The sequence below is a fragment of the Mus caroli genome, chromosome 10 (assembly GCF_900094665.2).
Source record: "Mus caroli chromosome 10, CAROLI_EIJ_v1.1, whole genome shotgun sequence".
NCBI lineage: Eukaryota > Metazoa > Chordata > Mammalia > Rodentia > Muridae > Mus > Mus caroli.
Window position 1 is genome coordinate 53,307,924 of NC_034579.1, and position 22,225 is coordinate 53,330,148.

At 46.5% G+C, this 22,225-nt stretch overlaps 1 protein-coding gene across 1 annotated transcript in view; it reads left to right on the forward strand.

The window, feature by feature from the left end:
• The first annotated feature begins 13,814 nt into the window (after positions 1–13,814).
• The window catches only part of Sh3rf3 (SH3 domain containing ring finger 3), a 314,320-nt gene continuing 305,909 nt past the window's right edge, over positions 13,815–22,225 (forward strand). Inside the window, exon 1 of the mRNA XM_021175059.2 lies at positions 13,815–15,403. Coding sequence (XP_021030718.1) covers positions 14,852–15,403 — 552 coding nt within the window. The 5' untranslated portion in view covers positions 13,815–14,851. The remainder of the gene's footprint in view (positions 15,404–22,225) is intronic.

The following is a 22,225-nucleotide window of genomic DNA, read 5'->3' on the forward strand; positions in this document are numbered from 1 at the left end:
TAAAGACAGCAACAATTAAAAATGATTATTTTACAAATAAATGCAGCTTTTCAGATTAACATTCAATACTAGGTAAGAAAATAAGATTTCAGGACTTCCCAAGGAAAAACATAGTTTTATGCCTCACGGGGTCTGACAGGCAAGGTATACTCTTAGCAGCCACATCCTTATCGTGGGTCTGTCAGATCTTGTTGTTGTTGTTGTTATTATTGTTGTTGTTATTATTTCTTCTTTGTGGTGATTTGCTTCTCTAGCTTTATTTTTGTATGTTTGGATTTTCAAAGTTGTTTTATTTAGCGAATTGCCTTAGATCCATATACACAGATAAGACAAAGAGAGGTAACCTGAACAGGAACTGTGTATGGGCTATTGGTGCTGGGATCTCTCCCTGGGCAGTGCTCTGAGTCCTAGGGTGCTATCCTATGTTTGGAGAGATTGTTCAGAAGGTTATTCTCAGTGTTGGCTTCTCTCTCAGTTTCAGTTTTTTTTCCTCTGGGCCACAAGGAGTCTGTCACCAGCCCTGCAGGCTATTGACTGCCAGTAGTGGGGACAGTGTGATTTTTCGGAGGCCATCTTCATAGGGCCTGTGCCCCTTTGGCATGGGGATGGTCTTGTGCCACCATCAATGAGGACTTTTAGTTTTTGTGACTTAGCTATAGTGGGATTTTCGCCAGGACACCGAGTACCACCAAGTGTGTTGCCCTGGCCTAAGAAGTCAAAGCTTTTTCTCTGAGGGAGAGGGGCCTGGATAGGACAAAGACTCAGGCATGCTTACTGTCCTTTCCTTGGTGGCTGCAGTTCCAGGACCCTTTCCTCAGGGTCGTTGTCACTACTGTGTAAATAATAGGAGGTTGGAAGAGTGTACTGGCTGGTTTTGTACGTCAACTTGACACAACTGGAGTTGTCACTGAGTAAGAAGCCTCTATGAGATCCAGCTGTAAGGCATTTTCTCAATTAGTGATCAAGGGTGGGAGGACCCATTGTGGGTGGTGCCATCCCTGGGCTGGTAGTCTTGGGTTTTTTAAGAAAGCAGGCTGAGCAAGCCAGGAGAAGCAAACCAGTAAGAAACATCCCTCCATGGCCTCTGCATCAGCTCCTGCTTCCTGACCTGCTTGAGTTCTAGTCCTGACTTCCTTTAGTGATGAACAGCAATGTGGACGTGTAAGCTGAATAAACCCTTTCCTTCCCAACTTGCTTCTTGGTCATGATGTTTGTGCAGGAATAGAAACCCTGACTAAGACAGAAGAGTGTCTGCAAACAGACATAATGCCCCTGGACTTGCATACTCTGGACAGCTCATGCTCACCTTCAGCACTGCTGAAGTGGTTAGCAGCACCTGCCCCAGGCTAGCCAATGCTGAAGACATCTCTTCTTGGTGGGGCCTGTTCTTCCTAAGACAGTGATCCATCTGCTTGTTCTACATCTTAAACCTTTTATGGACCCAGGACACATAACCCTGTTGCTTATTTTGCTGTTGCTGTAGTCTTGTGGTTAAAATACAGAACTCCCTCTTTAGCTTCCTATATTTCAAGTGGAACCAGGATTTCATGTGTGTATATGTGTGCACATGGGTTCATGTGTTTCAGAAAATTCACCACACTACTACTGGCCAGCTGATCTAGAGGTAGACTAGACAAAAATTATTGAAAAATTGGGAAGGAGCCTGTTAAGATGGGGAAGGGTTCTTTTATGGTTGTTCGGTCTTTCGCATCTCCTTTAGGAAATTTGGAGTCCCTGTATCACACAGCTATCACAGATGGCCTCGCACATGTGCTTAACAACACTGTCATAGGCACACATCAGCCTGACCAGCTTCCTGGTCACTAGGGCTACTGATATTGGTGGGCAGCATATCCCGTGGCTCACACACTGGGCATGAGATGGGTAATTGTAGGTAACAATGGGATCTCGGATTTTACAGAGCACAGTGAAGTGTGCGTAAAGTCACAAAAATAAACAAACTGAAGGCTTGAAACTGGGGGTGGGTGCATTGGCTGAAATGAAGAGGGGGTTCACTGGTAGGGGAAACAGATGAGAGATAATGGGGAACAGACGATGATGATCCATTAGAAATGCAAATAAGCATGGCTTGTGAAAGGATAAGTAAAATTAGAAAAGAATGAAATGAAAATAAAAGCTCTTCAGAGTGAAATGAAATATCCCGCTAAAGTTTTCTTGATCACAAAATACCCCGATGGCTTAATGAAGTTAGAGGAGCACTTAATTTTTTTTTTTTTTCCTTACTTGACTCGACAATTGGAGTCAAGAATAATAGCTGTAGAGATCCGGAGCTATAGTTTCTCAAAAACCCATCAGAGGCCGTGGGCGAGCCTGTCAGCTGAGAAAAGCCATTCAAGAGCTTTTCATTTTGGGAGACGTGTTAAGAAGTAACAATGACGCTGAGTGAAACCAAAGCCTTTCGGTAATTACTTAACGTGTTGCTTTGTTCTAATAATGGAGTTCGGGAGGGAACACGACTTCGAAGGCCAAGCAGAATAAACACAGCGAAGAATCTCGTGAAACACTCAGCTCTTTTTAAAGGGACGAAGCCTGGGGGTGGGGACAGAAATGCACCCCTGCAAGCTGCGTGACTGAGGGAAGGAGGGAATTATTTATGGAGGACCAGCTATGTATTCGCTGTGCTGGGCTTAGGCCCACAATGCCCAGCAGCCTGCTTTGGGGGCCGGAGGGGCAGCTGTCGTGGGCCGGAAGGCAGCAGCTTGCAAAGCAAAGAAAGGCAGGCAGCTCAGATCTAGCTTTGGTGAGAGCCTTAACATGGCAGCCATTATAACTGTGCCAGAAAACAGGTCATAGGTATCAAAATGCTTGCTGTTTGCTAGATACTCTTCAAAGTGCTTTCTGTGTACGAGGGAGCCATTGTGCATACCCATTTCCCCGATGAAGGGTCTAGGAACCACCAGTTGGGAACAAAAAACAAAGGAGATTTAAGATATGCATTGTGCTTTTGAACAAGATTGCCGACCTGGGTCAAAATGTGCTAACCTGGTCTGTAAAGGTGTCTTTTAATAGAGCCGTCTACCTAGGGGTGCACAGGAGGAAAGTAGAGTAGAGCAAACCAGGTATTCTTAACTGTGTAGCCTCGGGTTCTCCAAAGGCATCAGGACTGAATGTGCCTGGCTGTAGGAAATGAATGAATGAAGAAATTAACCCAAAGGGCACAGGCACCTTTCTGAGGTTTGTTGTTTTGTTACTAAAAACTGGGAATAATTGTTCAGAAACTTACTTCATTGCATAGGATTTAACCCTATGCTCCCTCCCCTGTGATACAAGGTACAGGTAACTATGGGAGCTAAAAGCAAAGAGGGAAGCGAGTCTGAATCTCATTGCAAATGTGAATTTAACTCAGAACTTTAATGGCATTTTGAAATGGCTTTTGTATTTAATTATAGATAACCCAGGTAAGCACAGGCAAGCCATTACTCAAAGGCACGCAGACACAGGAAGTCCAAGAATACCAATAGAGTGTTAACAACCAGTTATTTATTGCAAATTAAATTAAATTAAATTGTTTTCATCAAATGCAATGCCTTGCTGACTAATAAAATTATACATTCTCTTTATATGATATGAATACTTATTATCCCATCATCCTTTATAGGTAAAACAAGACTTCATAAATGTGATGAAAATTACATTTAACTTAAACCAATACATTAAGACTTGGTTGCACTAATTCAGCTGCAATTATGTAATGTTAAAAGGACACTGAATTAATTTTCTCTCCATGAGATAATGGTCATGCAGTAATTCTTCCATTTCCCCTTATGTTCTTCTTGCTATAAAAACAATTCTTGATCTTTAAATTCTGCTATTCCAAATATGGGAAGTTCAGTACAGATCCCAAAACCCTGGGATTTGTGCCAGGTCTTGTTTAGAACAGACTGAGTATAGAAGACATTCATCTCTGAGGGGGCCCCACATGCTTCTCCCCTCAGCTCTTAGAGGCACCTTTCCTATCTCACCTCTGTCTCTAGATCTCTCTTCACACATTGCTGGAGGTTACAGAGGATATACTGGGGCCAAACACACATAGGCACATCCACAAAGCAGAAGTTAGTACATTGTAAGTACAATTCTAGTTGACCAGTTGTCCGGATGTTCATCGTCCTGGGATGCATGGCTTCCATTTACCTTCCTGACATGCAAAACTAGCTTTGTGAGTAGGCAAAGCTGCTCCAGAGTTAGGTGCTCGGAACTATAAGTCTCTGAGCCACTATTGCAGTCAGAATTTCTTGTCACTGAAATTTAGCATCCTTCCAACATCACCATGTTCCTAACAAGAGCACAGTATCTGGGAGCCCTCTCCCAAATCACAAGACACAGCCATCTCATCATCCACTAAAAATAATGCTTAGTATCAAAGGGCATGTCCTTCCAGTTCCCCGCCCCATCTTGGGTGTGCTTAGAATTTAAAGATGATATTGCTAGAAGTATAGAACCTTAGCATTGCAGGGTCCTTAAAGATTATTGATCCAACTTCCTAACCAATGTGAGCAGTGTGCACTCTGATTCATTGGATTCAAAATTCATACTTTTGCCTCTGGTTATGGAACTGTCTTCGGAGGTGGCTGTGTATGCCTTCCTGGATCCAGGTGACACCAGGCGGCTAGCTCACATTAGGAGAAGAGAGTAGCAGGTGTGTGTGTCACATGGCCTGGTCTGTGTATGTGTTCAGTTTCTTGTGGGAAGCTGAGGTTCCAGGCAGTAGCAGGACCAGGCTGTAGACCCTGCTGTGTCAAAATAGCCATGATACCCAAATTAGCAAGGATTCAGAATCAACTTGCATTAGTATAAATTCCAGAAAACTTGAGATTGGCTTTTTACAGCAATGACTATAAATGCACTAGCACAGTTAGCTATGTAGTTACTGCCTGAAGACTTCATGCTAAAAATACCACCACTCTATGAGGCAGCATGTCTTCTCAGTCAGTTGGTGACCCCAGCAAAGACCAACCAGTATCCTCTGCCAGACATGTGTGCCTGTGATCTCAGTCACCAATCCATCAGAGCAGAGGCCAGACAAGCTGTCCCCACTGAGTCCTGTCCAAAGGACGAGTTTCTGAGAAAATCAAATGGTGCCACTGTACGGAAATAGTTAACTAAAAATTTAATCCTAGGATCTTATGATAAGTCCTACAAATATCACCACAGTTCTGCGTATGCAAAAGTCTACAGGGCAGGCAAGGTAATGCCAGGTCCAGCAGAGATTTTTTTTTTCCTCCAAAAAAAAAACAACCCAAAGGGTCACTATTTAAAACTTAGAGGGCCATATGGCCATGGGACCAGATTTCCAGTTGCTTAGAGAATGGAGATTAGGTAAAAGTTCCAAAAGATCTATACTAGGCCCAGTATGTGGGAGAACACGTTGAGTCCTTGACATCTCATCTTGAAGCAGGCTGTCATTTATGGTGATGAAAAGGACAGCTGACTACCACTGGCCATGTCCCCGTCCAGGTGGGTGGCTTCGTCACTGCTTCAGAGCCTGTGGTGTGAAAGGCTGATGAGTGACTCTAGAAGTTAGGGGATTCTTTCTCCCAACCCCATGCTCCCAGAAATAAAACTCAGACTCAAAATATATTTAAAAATACTTTGGTCATGTAGCTAGGCTCTTCTCTGACTAGATCACAACTTAACCCATTTGTTCTAATCTACCTTCTGTCCTGTGGCTGGTTACCTGTGAATCTCCTGTGCCTGGCACTATCCCAGAATCCTTTCAGCCTACGCAATAGGTCATCAACTTTATTATTGACAGGTGCCACATCCATTCAGATACTATTTTCTCCACAAGTGACAGTCTCAAGTTTCATGCTGTGCCTCTATGATCACCTCGGTTGCCATTTATGATTTTTCTCTTGTGAGGGCCATCAAATACACAAATGTCCCTGAGCTGGCTTTGAGAAATATCTCTGAGACCCTTCCTCACCCGAAACCTCCTTTTAAAAAAAAATCTATTCTTTGTGAATTTCGAACCAATGTGTTTTGATCTTGAACAATGATCATATTCATCCCCACCCCAGCTCCATCAAGGTCCCCGCCTCTTTCCTACCCTCACAAGTTTGTGCTATGGATAGCCCTGGGGCTAATTATATTTGATGTTAATTCTGTTCTCCTGGGAGGGGTGGTGAACAAGGAATGAGTCAGCACTCAGGTGATTTCCTGTAAACCTTCTTCCTACCTTAATTTGTAAAATAAAGGAGAGCTGCTGATTGGGCAGATAAAGGGAAGGTGGAGCGGAAGGTTGAGGAGAGAGAAGAGGAAAGAAAATAGAAGAGGAAGAGGATGAAGAGAAGGAGGAAGAAGAAAAGCAGAGCAGAAGCACATGGCCTGGAGAAACCGCAAATTCTAAGGGGTCTCATTGATGTGGAAGATGGTAGTGTGGTGGTAGATCTGCCCAGTCTAGGAGCATAGCATGTATTCATATTAACTGAGTTGTGTTTTCATTGCCAGGGCATATTTGGGTTGGAGATTTACTGCAACAAGTTTGTAAGTGTCTTCTTTTCCCCGACACCCATCAAGTCCATTTCCTGCCGCTCATACATTCACAGAAGTGTGGCCTTCCACTGGACTGTGCTTGACCCACACCTTTAAAGCTACTGTTCTCTCTTCCAGCAGCTATTGGTTGCCAATAGCTCATAGGTTAGGGGTGGGAACTTCATGTCTACCTTCCCTCTCCATGCTGAAATTTCGTCTGGATTGAGCTTGTATTGTGTTTGTGCAAGTTTTTACAGCTGCTGTGAGTTGGTGTGTAGCCTCCCTGTTGTGTCTAGAGGATACTGTTTCCTTGTGTTCACTTACTGCCTCTGCCTCTTATGGCCTTTCTGCAATGATCTCTGAGCCCTGGAAGGAAGGCTGCTATAAATAGATTCATTCTCTTTATGACTGGGCACACCACAGTCCTTTGGCCTGTCATGGGCTCCTGCGTGAACCACCATCAGCTGCAAACGGAAGTGCCTCTCAGAAGATATCGAACGCCAATAGCTGCTCAGCCAATGGTGGGAATTTGTGTCCATCCCCTCCTAGACACGCACTGGGATTTTGTCCGCCGCCAGCTTGCACACGTCTTGTGCACACTGTCACAACTGCTGTGAGTTTGTACGTGCACCTGCCCTGTTGTATTCTGTAAACCATGTTTTCTTGAAGCTATATACCACTCCTACTTCTAACAAAAAGACACCTGAGCCTTTGTGTGTGTGTGTGTGTGTGTGTGTGTGTGTGTGTGTATTCCCACTTAGGGCTCCCAGCACTCCATAGTCTCACACTTTCTGTGTGTCAACCAGCTGAGAGTGAGACCCTTCTCTTAATGACAACTCTGAGGAAACTCTGAGACGGCTTTTCTTATCCTGGAGTTCCCCTAGGATGTCCACTGAAGCACATGTTAAAAACAAAACAAAGCAAAACAAAACCTGGGAATACCTTATATGGTAAGAAAGATCTATGTATTTAACTACAGCTCAGAATAATAACACTCTCAGCACAATCAGAATTCTAATCTCGCTTCGGGAAGATGCAAATATCTCATCCATGAAAAGATTCAGTTTCTCTTCCTCGTGAGATTGATTAGTCTGCATTAGCTCCCCATATCTCTTGTAAAATATTTCCCAGTTTCTTTGCCAGGTATCATACCAGTATTTTTAATGATTGACAATCACCCTTGAATGGTTAGAGGTCTGCTTCTGTCAAGGCACATATTCATATATTAAATATCATTTAATGTCAATTATGCGGTAATTACTCTGGGAGCTCTTTAATATTGTCTTCATGCATTCTGCTTATGACTATAATTTAAATCAGGGATTTTCTTTACTGTGTTAAATGTCTTATCAGCGCAGTGCTCCACCACAATAGCTGTACTGTGCATGCAAGTTTAAGTGTTTTTAACTTCCTGAGCCAAACTTAAATGAAAATGGTTATATCTCCAGAATAAAGGAGAGAATTTATTATAAATCTTTTAGAGATTGCAAAAGAGAATGCAAGCAATTTCAGGATCATTTTTAACACTCAGAAAGACTTTGGGATATTTTTTCCTACCGTGCTATGGAGACTGTGGTTGGTAGCAAGCATCAACAGTAAAATAACAGTAAAATGTGTGCTCTTCACAGTGGAATAAATGCTAATTGTTTGTTAAGATATCCTGGCTTAAAAATATAACTCAAATTCATTGCTCAAATTCATGTTAAAAAACTTCCTTAATTTTTCCATGTTTCTATTCCCCCATCTGATCAGATGAATCTTGGAAATAAGACTTTCCAATTGCAGGGGCCGGTCCCAAAGCCCAGCAGAGGGAGAAGTGGAGGTTGTGACCAATCACCCAGGGTACTCATGGGCTCCCTGGAGTGTGGCAATCCACCTTGCTACTGCCAATCTGTGAAAGATGGCTTGGATGTCCAGTGCATGTTTAGCTGGCTTGACTCAGCCTTTCTCTAGGAGGGAGTCTCTCCCCTCAGGGCACCTTCAACACAGGGGCTTTACTTTCCTCTCGGGCTAACTTCAACCCAGGGGCCTTACAAGGTGGCACAGTTTGAGGTCACCATGGCACACTCAGCCATTGGTCAGAGGAGGCAAGGAAGGAAAGGCTGGTCAGCCTCAGCTACCTGCTTTGCAGATCTCATGACAACAGTGAGGCATTGGACCAATCTGCACTTTTCTTTGGGTGGATGACTGCTGAGTGTTCTGAATAGTCTGATCGGTTAAACAAACAGCATCTTAGGGAAGGGCTAAGGAGGCAATAATGGAGGCAGTGGCTTTTGTAAAGCCACAAAGAAAGGCCTTCTGGGCCTCTCCTGCCTCCTTCCCACCCTTAGTAGCAGGCATGTTCTGCCTCTTCTTCCTCACATAAAAGAGTCCTGCTCTTCCTTTCCTTGCAGCCTGGCCTACACAGTAAAGAGGGGAGTGCCCCAGCCAGACAGCACCCCACTTTGGATAGCACTCTCAACTTAAGTATTCAGTGGACTGGGAATATAGCTCAGTAATAGAGGGCTTGCTAATAATGTACAGCATTCTGGATTCAGTTTACACACGCATGTGCACCCTCGCTCGAGCACACACACATGCCCACATTTCAATGGTGAATAACAAAACTGAACAACTTGCAAAATGAAGTCTCCAGCCTTTGTATTAACGCACCCCTTGTACATTGCAATTAACTCAACCTTACAACTTCTATTTTGCAAACTTGAGAACTTGCCTCTGTGGCCAAAATAATATTTGTGTTAACACTGAGACACATCTGTAAGCCATTTTGTAACCCAAAGATGGGGTATTCTCGGCAAGTGTGATTGATAAGACCCCCAGTGCCAGCTAGCCCTTTCCCTCCCATCCTTAGCTTATCAAATGGAAAGGCTCCATTGCTATTTTCTGAGAGGAAACCCTGGCTTCTCTCCCCGCTCAAGTTCCATCTATCACCTTCAGTGAAATAACTCCCAGATTCACACCCCCATCCTGACCGCCCTCCAGAGCTGTGTGTGACTCATACCCCTAACTGCCAGACGTCTGCACCTCCTCACCCTTCTGAAATCTCAAACCTGGCTCCGAAATAAAACTCACTTTATGGGCCCTTAAGCTGGTCCCTCTGGACTTTTTTTTTTTTTTGTCAACTGTAATCCTCTTGCATCTGATAACTGACCTGGAAGTGATAAATTGTGGGTATTACTGTATGCATTCAGCAAGCATCTATTGGATGCCTACTGTGTGCACAGAACTCTGTGTATAAAAGTGGAGAGGTTACAAACCAGAATCAAAGACTGAAACAACTCAGGTAGAGGAAAGGGGGACAAATCCCCTGTGTCAGCTGGGAAGGAAGGACACAGCCAGGATGCTAAGAACATGAGCAGTTTGCCAGATCAGGGGAAGGAGGTAATACAGATTGAGCGCACACCATTTGCTCTCCATTTTACACTCTGCAGGTGGGCCAGAGGCACATCCTAAGAGGAGGGGTGGAGATCAAGCAGTTAGCTTGGGAGGAATGCTGAGGACTTTCAGTAGGCATGTAACAGGGACATAGAGAGAACACAGTATGTAACCAATAGATCTACGAAGCCAGGCATGGTGGCACACATAAGCAGGAGGATTGTGGGTTCAAGGCCAGTACTGGTTGCATGGATGCTGGAGTATGAAGGGCAAAAAACCTAGAGTTTTGATGATTGATCCGCGTGGCACACATGGAGGTATAGACTACTCTGGCTGCCACCTTTCATGTGTTTCCTGTGGAATTACCCTCAGACACGTAGAGAACTAATCTGTTACTACCACTCTAATTCTCAATCCATCTAAATTAACTACCATACTTACAATTAACAAGATGAAGCAAACATTTCCTTCCAATATGTTATCCAACCCCAGGGATTTCGAAGGCCTCAGACCTCTAAGGAGATGACATGTCTAATTATCCCTTCTGTAGAAGCTACTGGGCTTCCTGTATCCAGGAGGCAAATTCTACTCATAATCTACACAGCTTGTCTGTGCGGTCAGCTCTGCTCTCTTGAAAGCACCTGGCTAAGGGGGCGGGGGGACATTCATCCAAGAAATGCTGTTAATTCATTCATTCATCAAGTAGATCACTTGGGTGTCTTTCCAGCAGAAAGGCCAAATCCCTACTGTTGCATTTCAACACAGTGATCACTGTCTCAGTTGGGTGCTTTCATTGGTCTCTGGCTGATAATCAAACAGGTATCAACTAGAATTCTGAGTCACAAATGCCAAATGGCAGCTTGGGATGATTTCAGAGAAAGGAATTGTTTTTAAAAAATGGAGACAGCTCTATTATCAATAAAGCCGGCAGAGCGATGGAGGCTACAGCTGAGCTCATCACCACAGTCACGGACGGCCTGGAGATGCCGGTTGAATGCTTCTGCAATCAAGCAGGTGCTGCTGGTCTCCTGCCTTGTGATGTCGGTGGCTCTGGAGGCTGCATCTAAATCCCTCCTGCCACCTGTCAGAGCATGGCTGGTTGGAGAAACACCTTTAGATTGGCTGAGCCTAAGTCACATCTCCCCTCTTTCACTGGAAAAATAAATTCCTGTCTAGCACCAAGTGGAGAATGTAAGAACCAAGGTGTTAAGAGTCTTGGTAGCCACAAGCTGCACAGCTGCCCCACTGCCTTTAAGATGATTCTTGTTCTTGTTCTTCTTCTTGTTCTTGTTCTTCTTCTTGTTCTTCTTGTTCTTGTTCTTCTTGTTCTTGTTCTTGTTCTTCTTCTTGTTCTTGTTCTTCTTCTTCTTCTTCTTCTTCTTGTTCTTCTTCTTCTTCTTCTTCTTCTTCTTCTTCTTCTTCTTCTTCTTCTTCTTCTTCTTCTTTTCTCCTCCTCCTTCTTCTTCTTTCTGTCCCTCGTAACTCCGTGGCTCAGGCCTCCAGCTTCCTTACCACTTTGTCATTAATTTCTGGTTCCCAGAATTGGAAACAATCTTGCAAATGAGATCTGACACTTCCTAGGTCTGATGGGACTCTTCCCCCCCACCCCCGTATCACAGCCTGTAACCTTACGTTCAGACATCTGAAGACTTGATGACTTTCCTCTACTGCCAATGCTAGATGGACGACACGTGTTGGCTCACAGTATTCTGGTGGTTGACTGAATTCCCAGCTATTTTTATATGAATGGCTGCAAAGCCAGCTCGTCCATCACTGACTTACATACTTGGCTTATTGAACATGTGAAACTTTAGCCAAGAAACCTAAAACTGTATTCGTAATACTTCAACTATTTAGGCCACACCCTTGAGGTTTTGTTTTTTTTGTTTTTTTTTTTCAGACCATACTGGAATACTTCAACCAGAACTTGCAAACTGGAGCTCTTTGGGCTAATTTAGTCACATATTTATTTTTGGTTAACTTTGAGAACAGAACTATTTGTCGACTGTTGAACATACTTACAGAAAGTAAGGCCTCTAACTCTCTTAAGAGACAGGAAGATGTCGCAGTACTTGGCATCATTTCTTCAGAACAGTGAATGAGAGATTGCCACTGTCGAGGAGGAGTCGTTTTCCCTTGGGAAGGTGCAGGTAGCACATCACAGGGTGGAATCTAGCTGCTGAACTGATTTGCATGCCCCGCCCAGCCTTCCCTTGAGTTTGGCGACTGGGGCTGACTACTGTGGGAGTGGGCTGTGGTGGGTGCTGGGGCAGAGCGGGATCACAGGAAACCCAGGCACTATGGGTCCAGTAGCTTTGCATTTATCCATCTTCGCTGTGGTTGTACATAATGAGGGGCTCAGAGGACAGACATGTCCTGGGCTCTCAGAACGGACATCTTTTTGCTTTCCCAGAGGCTCGTTCTGGGAACCATACTTCCTTTTCTGTGCAATTTCCAAGGGTGCTGCCAGATTTCATACGGTTTTGCTTCTTTCTGTAGACACCACCTCAGAGGACGGCCGCTGTGAGCTCAGGCTCAAGCTACTTACTTCTAGTAAGCCCATGAAAGTATCAGATGCCCGTCTTGTCAGTGGGTGATGCTAATTTCATGCTATACTGCTGGATCCAGTACAAGCGTCAGTCATATTTTCTATCATGCGGTGACTGGTGCCCAGTGCACGGTGGAGGGAAGGAGGAAGCCACCACATATACAGGGGAAGAACATGGTTTAGGAGAATCCGCCTGCACTAGTCTGCCCCAGCCCTTAGCCTGTGGTCCCCTAAGATTGCTTTTATTTTGCACCTTTTAAAATTCTCCTAAGCTTTATTTCTCTCTTGTACCCAAAAGCACTCAGGCTATATCATCATGGACAACAACTTTGTTCTTTGCACACACACCCTTTCCTGGGTCCTGATCACCACTCATAAATCAGGCATTCTGGAGCCTCTCACCAATTCCCCTTGGGTGTTCCTGAGCAAAGACCTGGGAGCAAAAGTCACTCACCTCCCTACCCCCTTCATAACAGACAATAGACAGACATAGACAATAATAGACACAGACAGACAATTCTATCTTACACCCTTGCCAATACTTGTGTAAATGATACAGAGATCGGCTGGGACAACTCTATGCTCCTGGAAATTTCCAGAGACTAGCAGTCTGATAGGAACTCAGGATATCTGGAATTGGGGTGCTAAATACTGCATTCAAATCATCACTGGATGAGATCAAGTCACTCTTTCGATCATTCAACGAATATTTACTAAACACCCCGTGTGGAAGATACTACTACACTGTAAGGGACACATGGCTTATAGGCAACTGCTCTGCTACCATGTGGTCTTCTTGCATTTGGGTTCTGTGGACACAAAAACCACATTTAATTAAATGGCTTCATAATAATGAGAATCATTTTCCTTACCCGTGTAATGAAGTTAAAGCAATTATTTCACAGGGTTGTTTGAGAGCATTAAAACAATGCAGATATTATGTTGGCATTTAAGTATCAGCAAAATTTTTTTCTCCCTAAAAACGAAGAAAAGTGACATTCAGCTTCACAAACAACAGGGCAGCCCAACCAGCAGGAGGGGCATCCACACCACTTTGGATGCTTGCCCTGGCATCTCCCAGCTGTGCATCATCCAGCTTTCTGGACCTTTGCCTGTGCGGGGCTCGAGAGCGTTGGGAACACGAGGGGGCCACCAGGGGGCAGCACACGGTAAGAAATCTTGTACACCGACCGCAGCCCACCGCCAAACTTCCCTGCTGCTCCAGGTCCTCGTACGTACTTCCGTCGCTCTGACGCTCCCAGAAACCCGGGCATAGGGAAGGAGCGCTCATTCCCCCTCTTTTGAGCCTCCCGAGGAATATTTGGAGCTGGGTTCATCAGAGCTCACCAGAGCGGGCGCTGGAGTCTTTCACCGCGCCGCCAGGGGCGCGGCGCTCGGCCAGGGTGTGCTGGCGCGTGGGCGGCGGCGTCAGTCACACATCAGTGATTCTGGAGAGGGCAGCTTGCCTCCCGAAGGAGTAGTGGCGGCCCCGGCAGCCCCCGACCCCGCCATCTCCAGCGCCTTCCCCTCTCGCCTCAAGGGACACCCCCGCACCTATACCCACAGCTGTCACTTGGGCATGCTGGCAGGAGAGGGGACACAAGCAAGAGTGTTCCCTGGAGTCGTCCAGAAGGATGCCTGGGTGTCTGATGCGTCCGCCGGCTGCTCTCCAGCGCTGGCTAAGAAAGCAGTCCGGATGATGCGCCCAAACTTTCCTTCGCGGAGGCGTTGAGAAGAAACGTCCCTTCCTGAAGCTCGCGGAGAATCCAGAGTCTGGCGTCCAGAGGGGACAGGGCCAAGCCTGCGCAGGGGAAGTTCTCCGGAGCCTCGGAGGTGGCCTAAAGGGAGAAGCTCCAAGGCAGGAGAGGTGTCCGTTTCCCAACACCCCCGCAGTGACTGTGACCTCTGCGCGTCCCCCGCACACGTTCCCGCGACCCAGGGACGAGGTCCGGCTGGGTTAGTTGAGCAAGGCGGCGGTGCTCTGGCAGCCCGAGGGCGCATGGAGGCGCCGAGGGGGGCGGTGCGGCTCGCCTGCGGCGCGGGGGAGCGCGCACGCCGCGCCCCGGTCTCCCTGGGGACCCGGCCGGCCTCTCCCTGCACTCCCCGCTGCTGGGCTCCGGGGTGCGGGCGGCGCGGCGGCACAGGTGTAGCCCGCAGCGGCTGTGCGCGCGCGTAGGAGGCTAATTGGGCTCGACTGGCTGGAGTTGCCTCGGGGCTCCGGAACTCCGGTGCCTGCCTCGCGGGCAGGCTCGGCGTGTCACTTTGCAAATCGTGGAGGCTAGTGCCTCGGGCTGTCAGCACCCGCCGCGCGGGGACCGAACCCAGTTTATTGACGGCGACTGCCCGGGCTAGGCGCAAATGCCCGCTCTCCTCGGCGGGCCGGGCTCTGGCTGCTAGACTTAGGAGGCTCGCTGGGCCCGCGCTGGCGCCTCCCCCATGCTGCTTGGGGCGTCCTGGCTGTGCGCGTCCAAGGCGGCGGCCACCGCAGCTCGGGGCGAGGGCGAGGACAGGCAGGGTGAGCAGCAGAGGGGGGCCCAGGCGAGGACTGAAGAGGATATGGACGAGTCATCGCTGCTGGATTTGCTGGAATGCTCTGTGTGCCTGGAGCGCCTGGACACTACGGCCAAGGTGTTGCCATGCCAGCACACCTTCTGCCGACGCTGTCTGGAGAGCATCGTTTGCTCGCGCCACGAGCTACGTTGTCCCGAGTGCCGCATCCTGGTGGGCTGCGGTGTGGACGAGCTGCCCGCCAATATACTGCTAGTGCGCCTGCTGGATGGCATCCGCCAGAGGCCCCGCACGGGTGCCAGCCCGGGGAGCAGCCCTCCCGCGCGCCCGGGCCCCGGTATGTTCTCAGCGCTCGCTGGTGGCGCTGGAGGGGCGACAGGCAGTCCCCCGCGTTCTCCGGTCTTTCTCTCAGCGGCCGCAGGCAGCTCTACCCCCAGTTTGTGCGACGTGGCGACTAATAGGAGCGTGCCAGTGGCTAAGGTAAGAATGTATCCCAATGACATGGCGCCACTGTGTGGGAATGTGTAAGCTTGTCCGCACGTGTATGTGCAAGTAGTTTGTGATTAGAAATAGAGGGACTAGCTGTGGATCCCCGTGGCCCACTCGTTTGTTTTATTCTTCTTTAACAACTTCTCTGTTTCCCAGGGACTCTGCCTAGCTGTCAGTTCCTACTTTACCAGTTCTTGACTACATCCTATCACAGCATCCCCTTGCCTCACATCCTTACTTCAAACTTCTTGTGGGCACCTTAAGTCGCTTTCCAAGCTCAGTCCTTACATCTTCTCCCCCAAACCTGTTCATATGTGAGGCAGAACCCATCCTCTCATTAGGTGGACATGCCATCTGTCCTGCCGCTCTCAAACCACTTCCATTTTGATTAGGCTGGCCGGTCGGTCCTGTATGTCTGTCCGTCCATCCATGCACCCCATCCACTCATCTATCTTTAGCTTTGATCACCCCTCCAATTTCCCAGAAACAACCATCTTTTGCCACACCTCCTCAGTCCTGCTCTCACCAATTGGGAACTTACTGCTTAATGGTTCACAGGTTCTGATCGCTGACCGGGAGTTAGCAGTCTCTTGCCTGCTTGGCTGTGGAGGACAGGGGAGAGGGCAAAGTGGGCAGACACTGCCCGGAGAGTGACTACAGCTACCCCAGAAAGAAGGACTTCACCTAAGCAGGATTGCTTTCCCAGGTGGACAGTTGTTTTTAATTTTCGTTATTAGATTTATCACAACTGCATTATATAGACTTCACTACTTCTGTTTTTGCTGGAGGACGTTTTGTGGATGGCTGAATTTGAGTTTTCTATGGACCAGGAAGAGAGGGTCGGCAAAGACATACAAGGAATATGCTTGCCTTCTTAGGATGGTCACTGAAGGATCAAAATTGAAATTTGGCTTTTAATTGTGATTAAATCCAGCCATTTGCTCCATTAGAAGTTCAGAAACTTTTCTTTCTTGCCCATGTTGCTTTTAATCTAACATCAGAATTAAAGACTTGTTGTATTTGCAAGATCTGTTTGGTGCTTCCTCCTGCGTCAGTAATTAAATGACTTTTGGAGCTATGATTCTGGTGAGATGCTTGGACCTTTTGATAGCTGCTGACAGATGAGGGTCCAGCGCACCTTGAGGAGTTGTAGTTGGCCTGGAGCTTATGGAAGCCTCTGATGTGGGGAAAGACACAGCCCCAGAATTAGAGCCTGGAACTAATTCTGTTCAGAGCATTCTTTAGAACTTGTCTGCCCACAAGGTGGGAGCTTCTAGCTTTAGCGTGAGTGCTTGAGTATACGGAATTCATGTTTGGACTTGACAATTTTGAGACCCTAGTTGATTCTGTGTGGCCACGTACACCATGGTTTAGGATGTCCCCACTTCTGGGAATTTGAGAACATGTTTTCTTTTTGTTGTGTTAACCAGAGTGCAGGCTTTCCCTCACAGTGGTCTCAAAAGGACTAAGTTCAGGTTCTGGGGAACAGCCGGGATTAAATCTAGTGATATTTGGTTGTGTTCAGAAAGCAAAGTAGCAGAGTCAGAGGTTTTCATATCTGCAGCTTTTGTTCCCTGGTTTCCAGTAGCCCTTGGGTTTCCTCTTGATCGGCTGGAAGCCTTGCATGCTTGCTTCCACTCTACTACCACTGTGGGTGATGGCATTAGGTCTCGATGAGCAGTCTAGGGGACAGTGATGGATGTGACAGGAGGCAGAGACTGGAAATGCGTGTTATGCAGGTGTGAGCCACCTGTAAGCTGAGAAGGCAGAGACGAGCTAAATCGCTTCCAAATGGGCTCTTGGTACGCCACTGTCCCTGATTGTCCCTATACTGATGGTTCCCAGTGAGGCTGCACTCTGGATATTGCTGCGTGCTGTTTAATATGCTGTTCATTGATCTGCTGTTTAATAAGCGGATCCCCATTCCATCATTTTAACAAACACCAGATATGACTCAATAGTAACCATGAATACATCGCATTTTGCCTTTCTTGATTGGAAGCGTCTCAGATCTTTTGGGCTATAGGAGATATGTAAACTTTTATGTTCTTAACTCAGTTACAGCTGAATTTGGGGATGTGTTAGATGTAAAATGTACTGAGGTTTTCAGTTTGGTTTTATTTTGCAGTTCACAGAATGCATCCTTCTGAGCAGGGCAGGGCTTGGCTGTCGTCAGCCCACTTAGAGTCCCCTACCTGATAAGCAGGGCCTCTTAACTCTGTTCTCACATGAATGGTTTGAGAAGAGGCTTTAAAAAAAAGATCAGTTACTGATGCTGCTCCTAGAAATTTGTACCAGGTTAGGAGTGCCCATTACATCGTTTGGGATCATCAGTCCCTTCCTTTGCTGGTAAATACTGTCTCTGTGCGGTTTCTTACCGTGATGTGTAAGTCTGGCTTTGATGATAACTGTAAAACTGTTGAAATCACTTGTGCTGATCATAACAGAGTTCATTATATCACTCTATTTATTTTATTATTTGTATCTTTATTATTAACATAGTATATAATTAATGTGTGCTGATTTTCTCAACTTTATTGTTTTGAAAGTTTTGAGAGAGAATTTTAATGTTATAAATAAAACCCAAACTGTCATCAATTTGGTTTTTTAGGCCAGTCTAAGAGTTACCTTGGTGGGGATGCAGCTTGGTGACACAGTATATGTCTAATATCCCAGAGATTCCATTCACAGCAAACTAATCAACAAACAGACAGGCAGACAGACAAGGATTCTGCTGAAAGGCTATCATGACTTCAAACTGAGTCACTTGGAGATTAGGTTTTTAATATGAACGATTTAATAGACTTAAGAATGTGATGATTTCTACGTTAAGGAGCGTTTTTATTTTTGAATGTTCTTTGTCTTTATTTGGCGTAGAGAGAACCCATTGACTAGTTATGTTGTGCCAGTAGGACCTGGCCCAAGGGAGTGGTGAAGAGAGCTGTTCTTGGCTCTCAGGAGGCCGCTATGGGCACTGGCTGGCGTCCCTGCAGCACTCCACGAGGGTTGAGTATAAAGACATTTTCACAGACTAAAGGACTGTGGGAAGTGTGACAGTGCCTTTGATGACATAACAGTGGACTCAGTTGCTAATTAGTTTGTTTATATCATGTCTTCCCACCTGCCCCTCCCCTTCCTCTGTGCTGAGCTGGAACGTGTGGTTAGGTTTCATCCCTGGCTACGTATGTGTGGGCCTCATCCATGCCTGCCAGGTACCAAGCCACCGCGTTTCACCACGGGCCTGCATTGTGTACCTTTTTGGCTTTGTTGTTGTTGTTGGTCTTGCTTAAAACAGGTCCTCCTGAAGCGCAGATTGGCCTGGAATTGCTTATGTATCTAAGCATCGTTTTTGAGCTCAACGTCTTGCTGCCTCTCACCTCCTGAGTGCACTTGGATTCTGAGAGAAGCCAGATAACCCAAAGGGTAGCAGACAGCTGGTGACCTGAGAGCTCTGCCTGTCTGCTCAGGATGCCGTGAGAACAGTACTTCAGAGACAGCAATGTTTGAGCTTGTTCTTTTTTTCTTTCTTTTTTTGTACTGGTGGTTTTTAGTGGATAATCTAAATTACCATTCACTTCGAATCTATTGTGCACCATGCCTTACAGAATATTTTTATCCATTTTTGTTTAAATGCTTTGAGACATAGTTTCACTGTATGGTCTATACAAGCCTTGAACTCTTAATCCTTCTGCCTCAGCTTCCTGAGTTCTGGTGTTATCAGGCTGCTACGTGCTGCTATGTGTGGGCTTTCTGTTCTTTACCAAAGCTCTGTGAGGTAGCTGGTTAATTGAATACCGGCGAGATGCACTTTGGGTTGAGTGTGTAACTGGCTTTGAGGTGAGAGGAATCTTCTTATTCCACGACAAACTGGCTAACTGATGGACACGGTTCCAACAGAAGTAGCACTGACCTCATTATTTGGTTCACCCCAAATCAAGGTCACAGATGCTCTTCAAGCTTAAGGCTGCTATTTTACAGATGTGGGAAGAGTCCTAGAGCATTATAGTGGCGGGGATGTTCCCTGGTCTGTTACGGTTTGAGCATAGGTGACAGGTAGCTCTGTGCAGTGGTTTGGCAGCTCAACAGGGGTTGCAGGGGTCAGGCAGACCAGCCGGTCCTAAGCAGTCACACATGTCCACCCTGCTTTGCCACTGTGTCACTTTTACCTCCAGCCCCAAACTAGCTTTTGAGAAAGGCAGTCGCTGCAGGCAGCACCACGGCATGACCACAGTTAGGTACAGAGAATGGAAAGGCTCTCTAAGTGTACAAAGTGTAGCTTGGTCACCTTCATATCCTTCCCCTTGCACCTTGGGACTGATGCTGCAGTGTGACTGGGGCTTTCCTCTCATCATCCTCTCTAGACCTGAAGCCCAGGACCTCCCCTAGGCCCTGTGGGAGTCCTTACTGAAGGAGACAGAGGGAAGGGGACTCTGTGGTACCCGAGGGTGGCACAGAGGTCAGGAGCTCTAGCACAATAGTTTTAATTCTACCTTCCCTGTTTCCTTACGACCTGTCTGGAGCAAGTAAGTTACCCGCATCACCAATGAGTTTTCCCTCCTGGGGACCCTGGAGGGATCCAATGGACCCTGCTAATGAGTACATTTGGGATACTAAGTTAAGGGTGTATGTGGGGAACTATTTGTGCATATGGACAGGTAGGTCTCTCTCTCTCTCTCTTTCTCGCTCTTTCTGTGTGTATTTGTATATGTGTGTATATGAGAGTGTATCCATGTGTATATGTATGTGTGTGTGTGTATGTGTGTGTGTGTGGTGTCACTGGTGTCACACTTTGCCTTTAGGTTCAAAGTCATCCTGTGTTATGGAGATTGGGTCATGGAGCATCCGTGAACACAGAAGCCCAATGGTTACTGGAGTGTTCTTCATGTTTTCCACTGCCCCATCTAGGTTTTATGTCTTATTACAGACAGTGGCCCTGCTCTTTATAAGCATCATTAAAGTGAAGAGTAAGAGCCCAGTGACAACCAAAAAAAGCAAGACTACCTGTTGCTTTAAGTGAGACCATCGCAGGGGAGGACCATCTTGCTGAGTTGTGGCTTCAGCTGGCTGGCACCCTCTCCTGAAAGCAAGCCTACATCCTTGATCTGAGGGAGTGGGAAAGCTCTGCAGTTGCCTGGGACTGAGCCCCTCCTGTGGTGGGGGCTGAGCAGAGTCCCTCCCGTCATTTCCCCCTTTGAGCATGGCCGAATTGGTTCTCAGTTATGTGGTTGTTTCTGATGAGTATTTTAGTTCGATCTCTATTTAGTCCTATCTTTTACAGCCAGCACAGTCACATTCCAGGTACATTTTTGAAATAAAATATCAGTGCACACTTAGCTAGAAGAAAGTGTTCTTCACAGGTTCTCTTGAAGAGGCCAAGGTCAGTTTTTATCAGGCTTGCTGTGCATGGGAGATCTTCCAATTTGCAGAATGAGAAATGCATACGCCATGGGCATTCTATTGGAATTTTAATTAACCTTTAAAAAGAGGTTGTCAGACTGAAGGTGTTGGCAGCGATGAGTGACTTAGGAGTTCTCTTAGCACAATGCATTGTGGGCCCCTTTGCTTACCGGGAGAAGTTATACGGGGGTTTCTGAAAACCTTAATGTTATTTGGATTCTACCACAGTTGCTTTCTCTCTACCCCCCACCACTGCCCTCCCCTCTCTCTTCCCCTGCTCCCCCTTCTCTTGGTTTTTTGAGTCAGGGTTTCTTCATGTATCCCTGGCTGTCCTGGAACTCGCTCTATAGACCAGGCTGGCCTTGAACTCATAGAGATCTGCCTGCCTCTGCCTCTGCAGTGCTGGGATTAAAGGCGTGTGCCATCTCTGGCTCCGGTTGCTTTCTTTTTAAAGTCCACTTTGATGACCAGTGGCTTATGTATACTTAGAGATGGAACTGTCTGGGGACCTTAAAGGGGCTACAGTTCATAGGATGCTTCTTCATTACACGTTTGCAGCACTCACTGATATACTGGTTATCTGTAAGCATGAACTTCTTCATGGAATGTATCCGTAGTGGTCGCATGAATTCATAAGTTTCATGTGGGCCAGGGTTTGCATCTCACTCAGATCAATAGAAGTAGGAGGAGAGAATTTAAAATACTCATTTCCCAAGGACAGATGCAGAGTGCCCAGAGCATAGGAGATGGGTCCTCAGCCAGACACAGAAGGAGAGAGGGCTGCCTTCATTGGTGCAACTTTGGTGTGCCAGGCTGTGCCTAATGTAGAGGGTGGGCAGGGCGTGCCTGGGAGGAAACTGAAATGGTGTTTATTTATAATCAGTTGTGTTTATTTCCATTAAATTACATAGCTGGGCATGTTGCTGAGAATGAATAAATAAATGTATGTGCATATACATATATATACATACATATATACTTATAAACATATATACATATATACAATGTTTTGTTTCTATCCATTTTGGGAGCATTTTCAGTGCTAAGGATTTATTTAAGGGCCTTGCACATGCTAGGCAAGAGCTCTACCACATCACCCCTAAGCTTCCTGGGCAGGGATTCCTGATGAAGGGAGTGGCGTTGGTGGGAGTTGTAGCTGATTCTTACTGTTTCTTCTATTATAATGATTTGCCAAGTGAAGACTTTGTGCTTCTGCTTTCTGGATTTTTCTATATTTTGTAGAGAGGAGATGGGAAGTGTGGAGGAAGGCCCCCCCTTCTTCTCTCCTCCACCCTCTCTCATTTTCCTCTCCCTCTTTCCTTCCCCCACCCTCCCTCCTTTCTTTCATTCCCTTTTAGGGACTGGCAATGAAACTTGGGGTCTTACATAGCCAACAGTAGGCTGGATTTCTTGGTT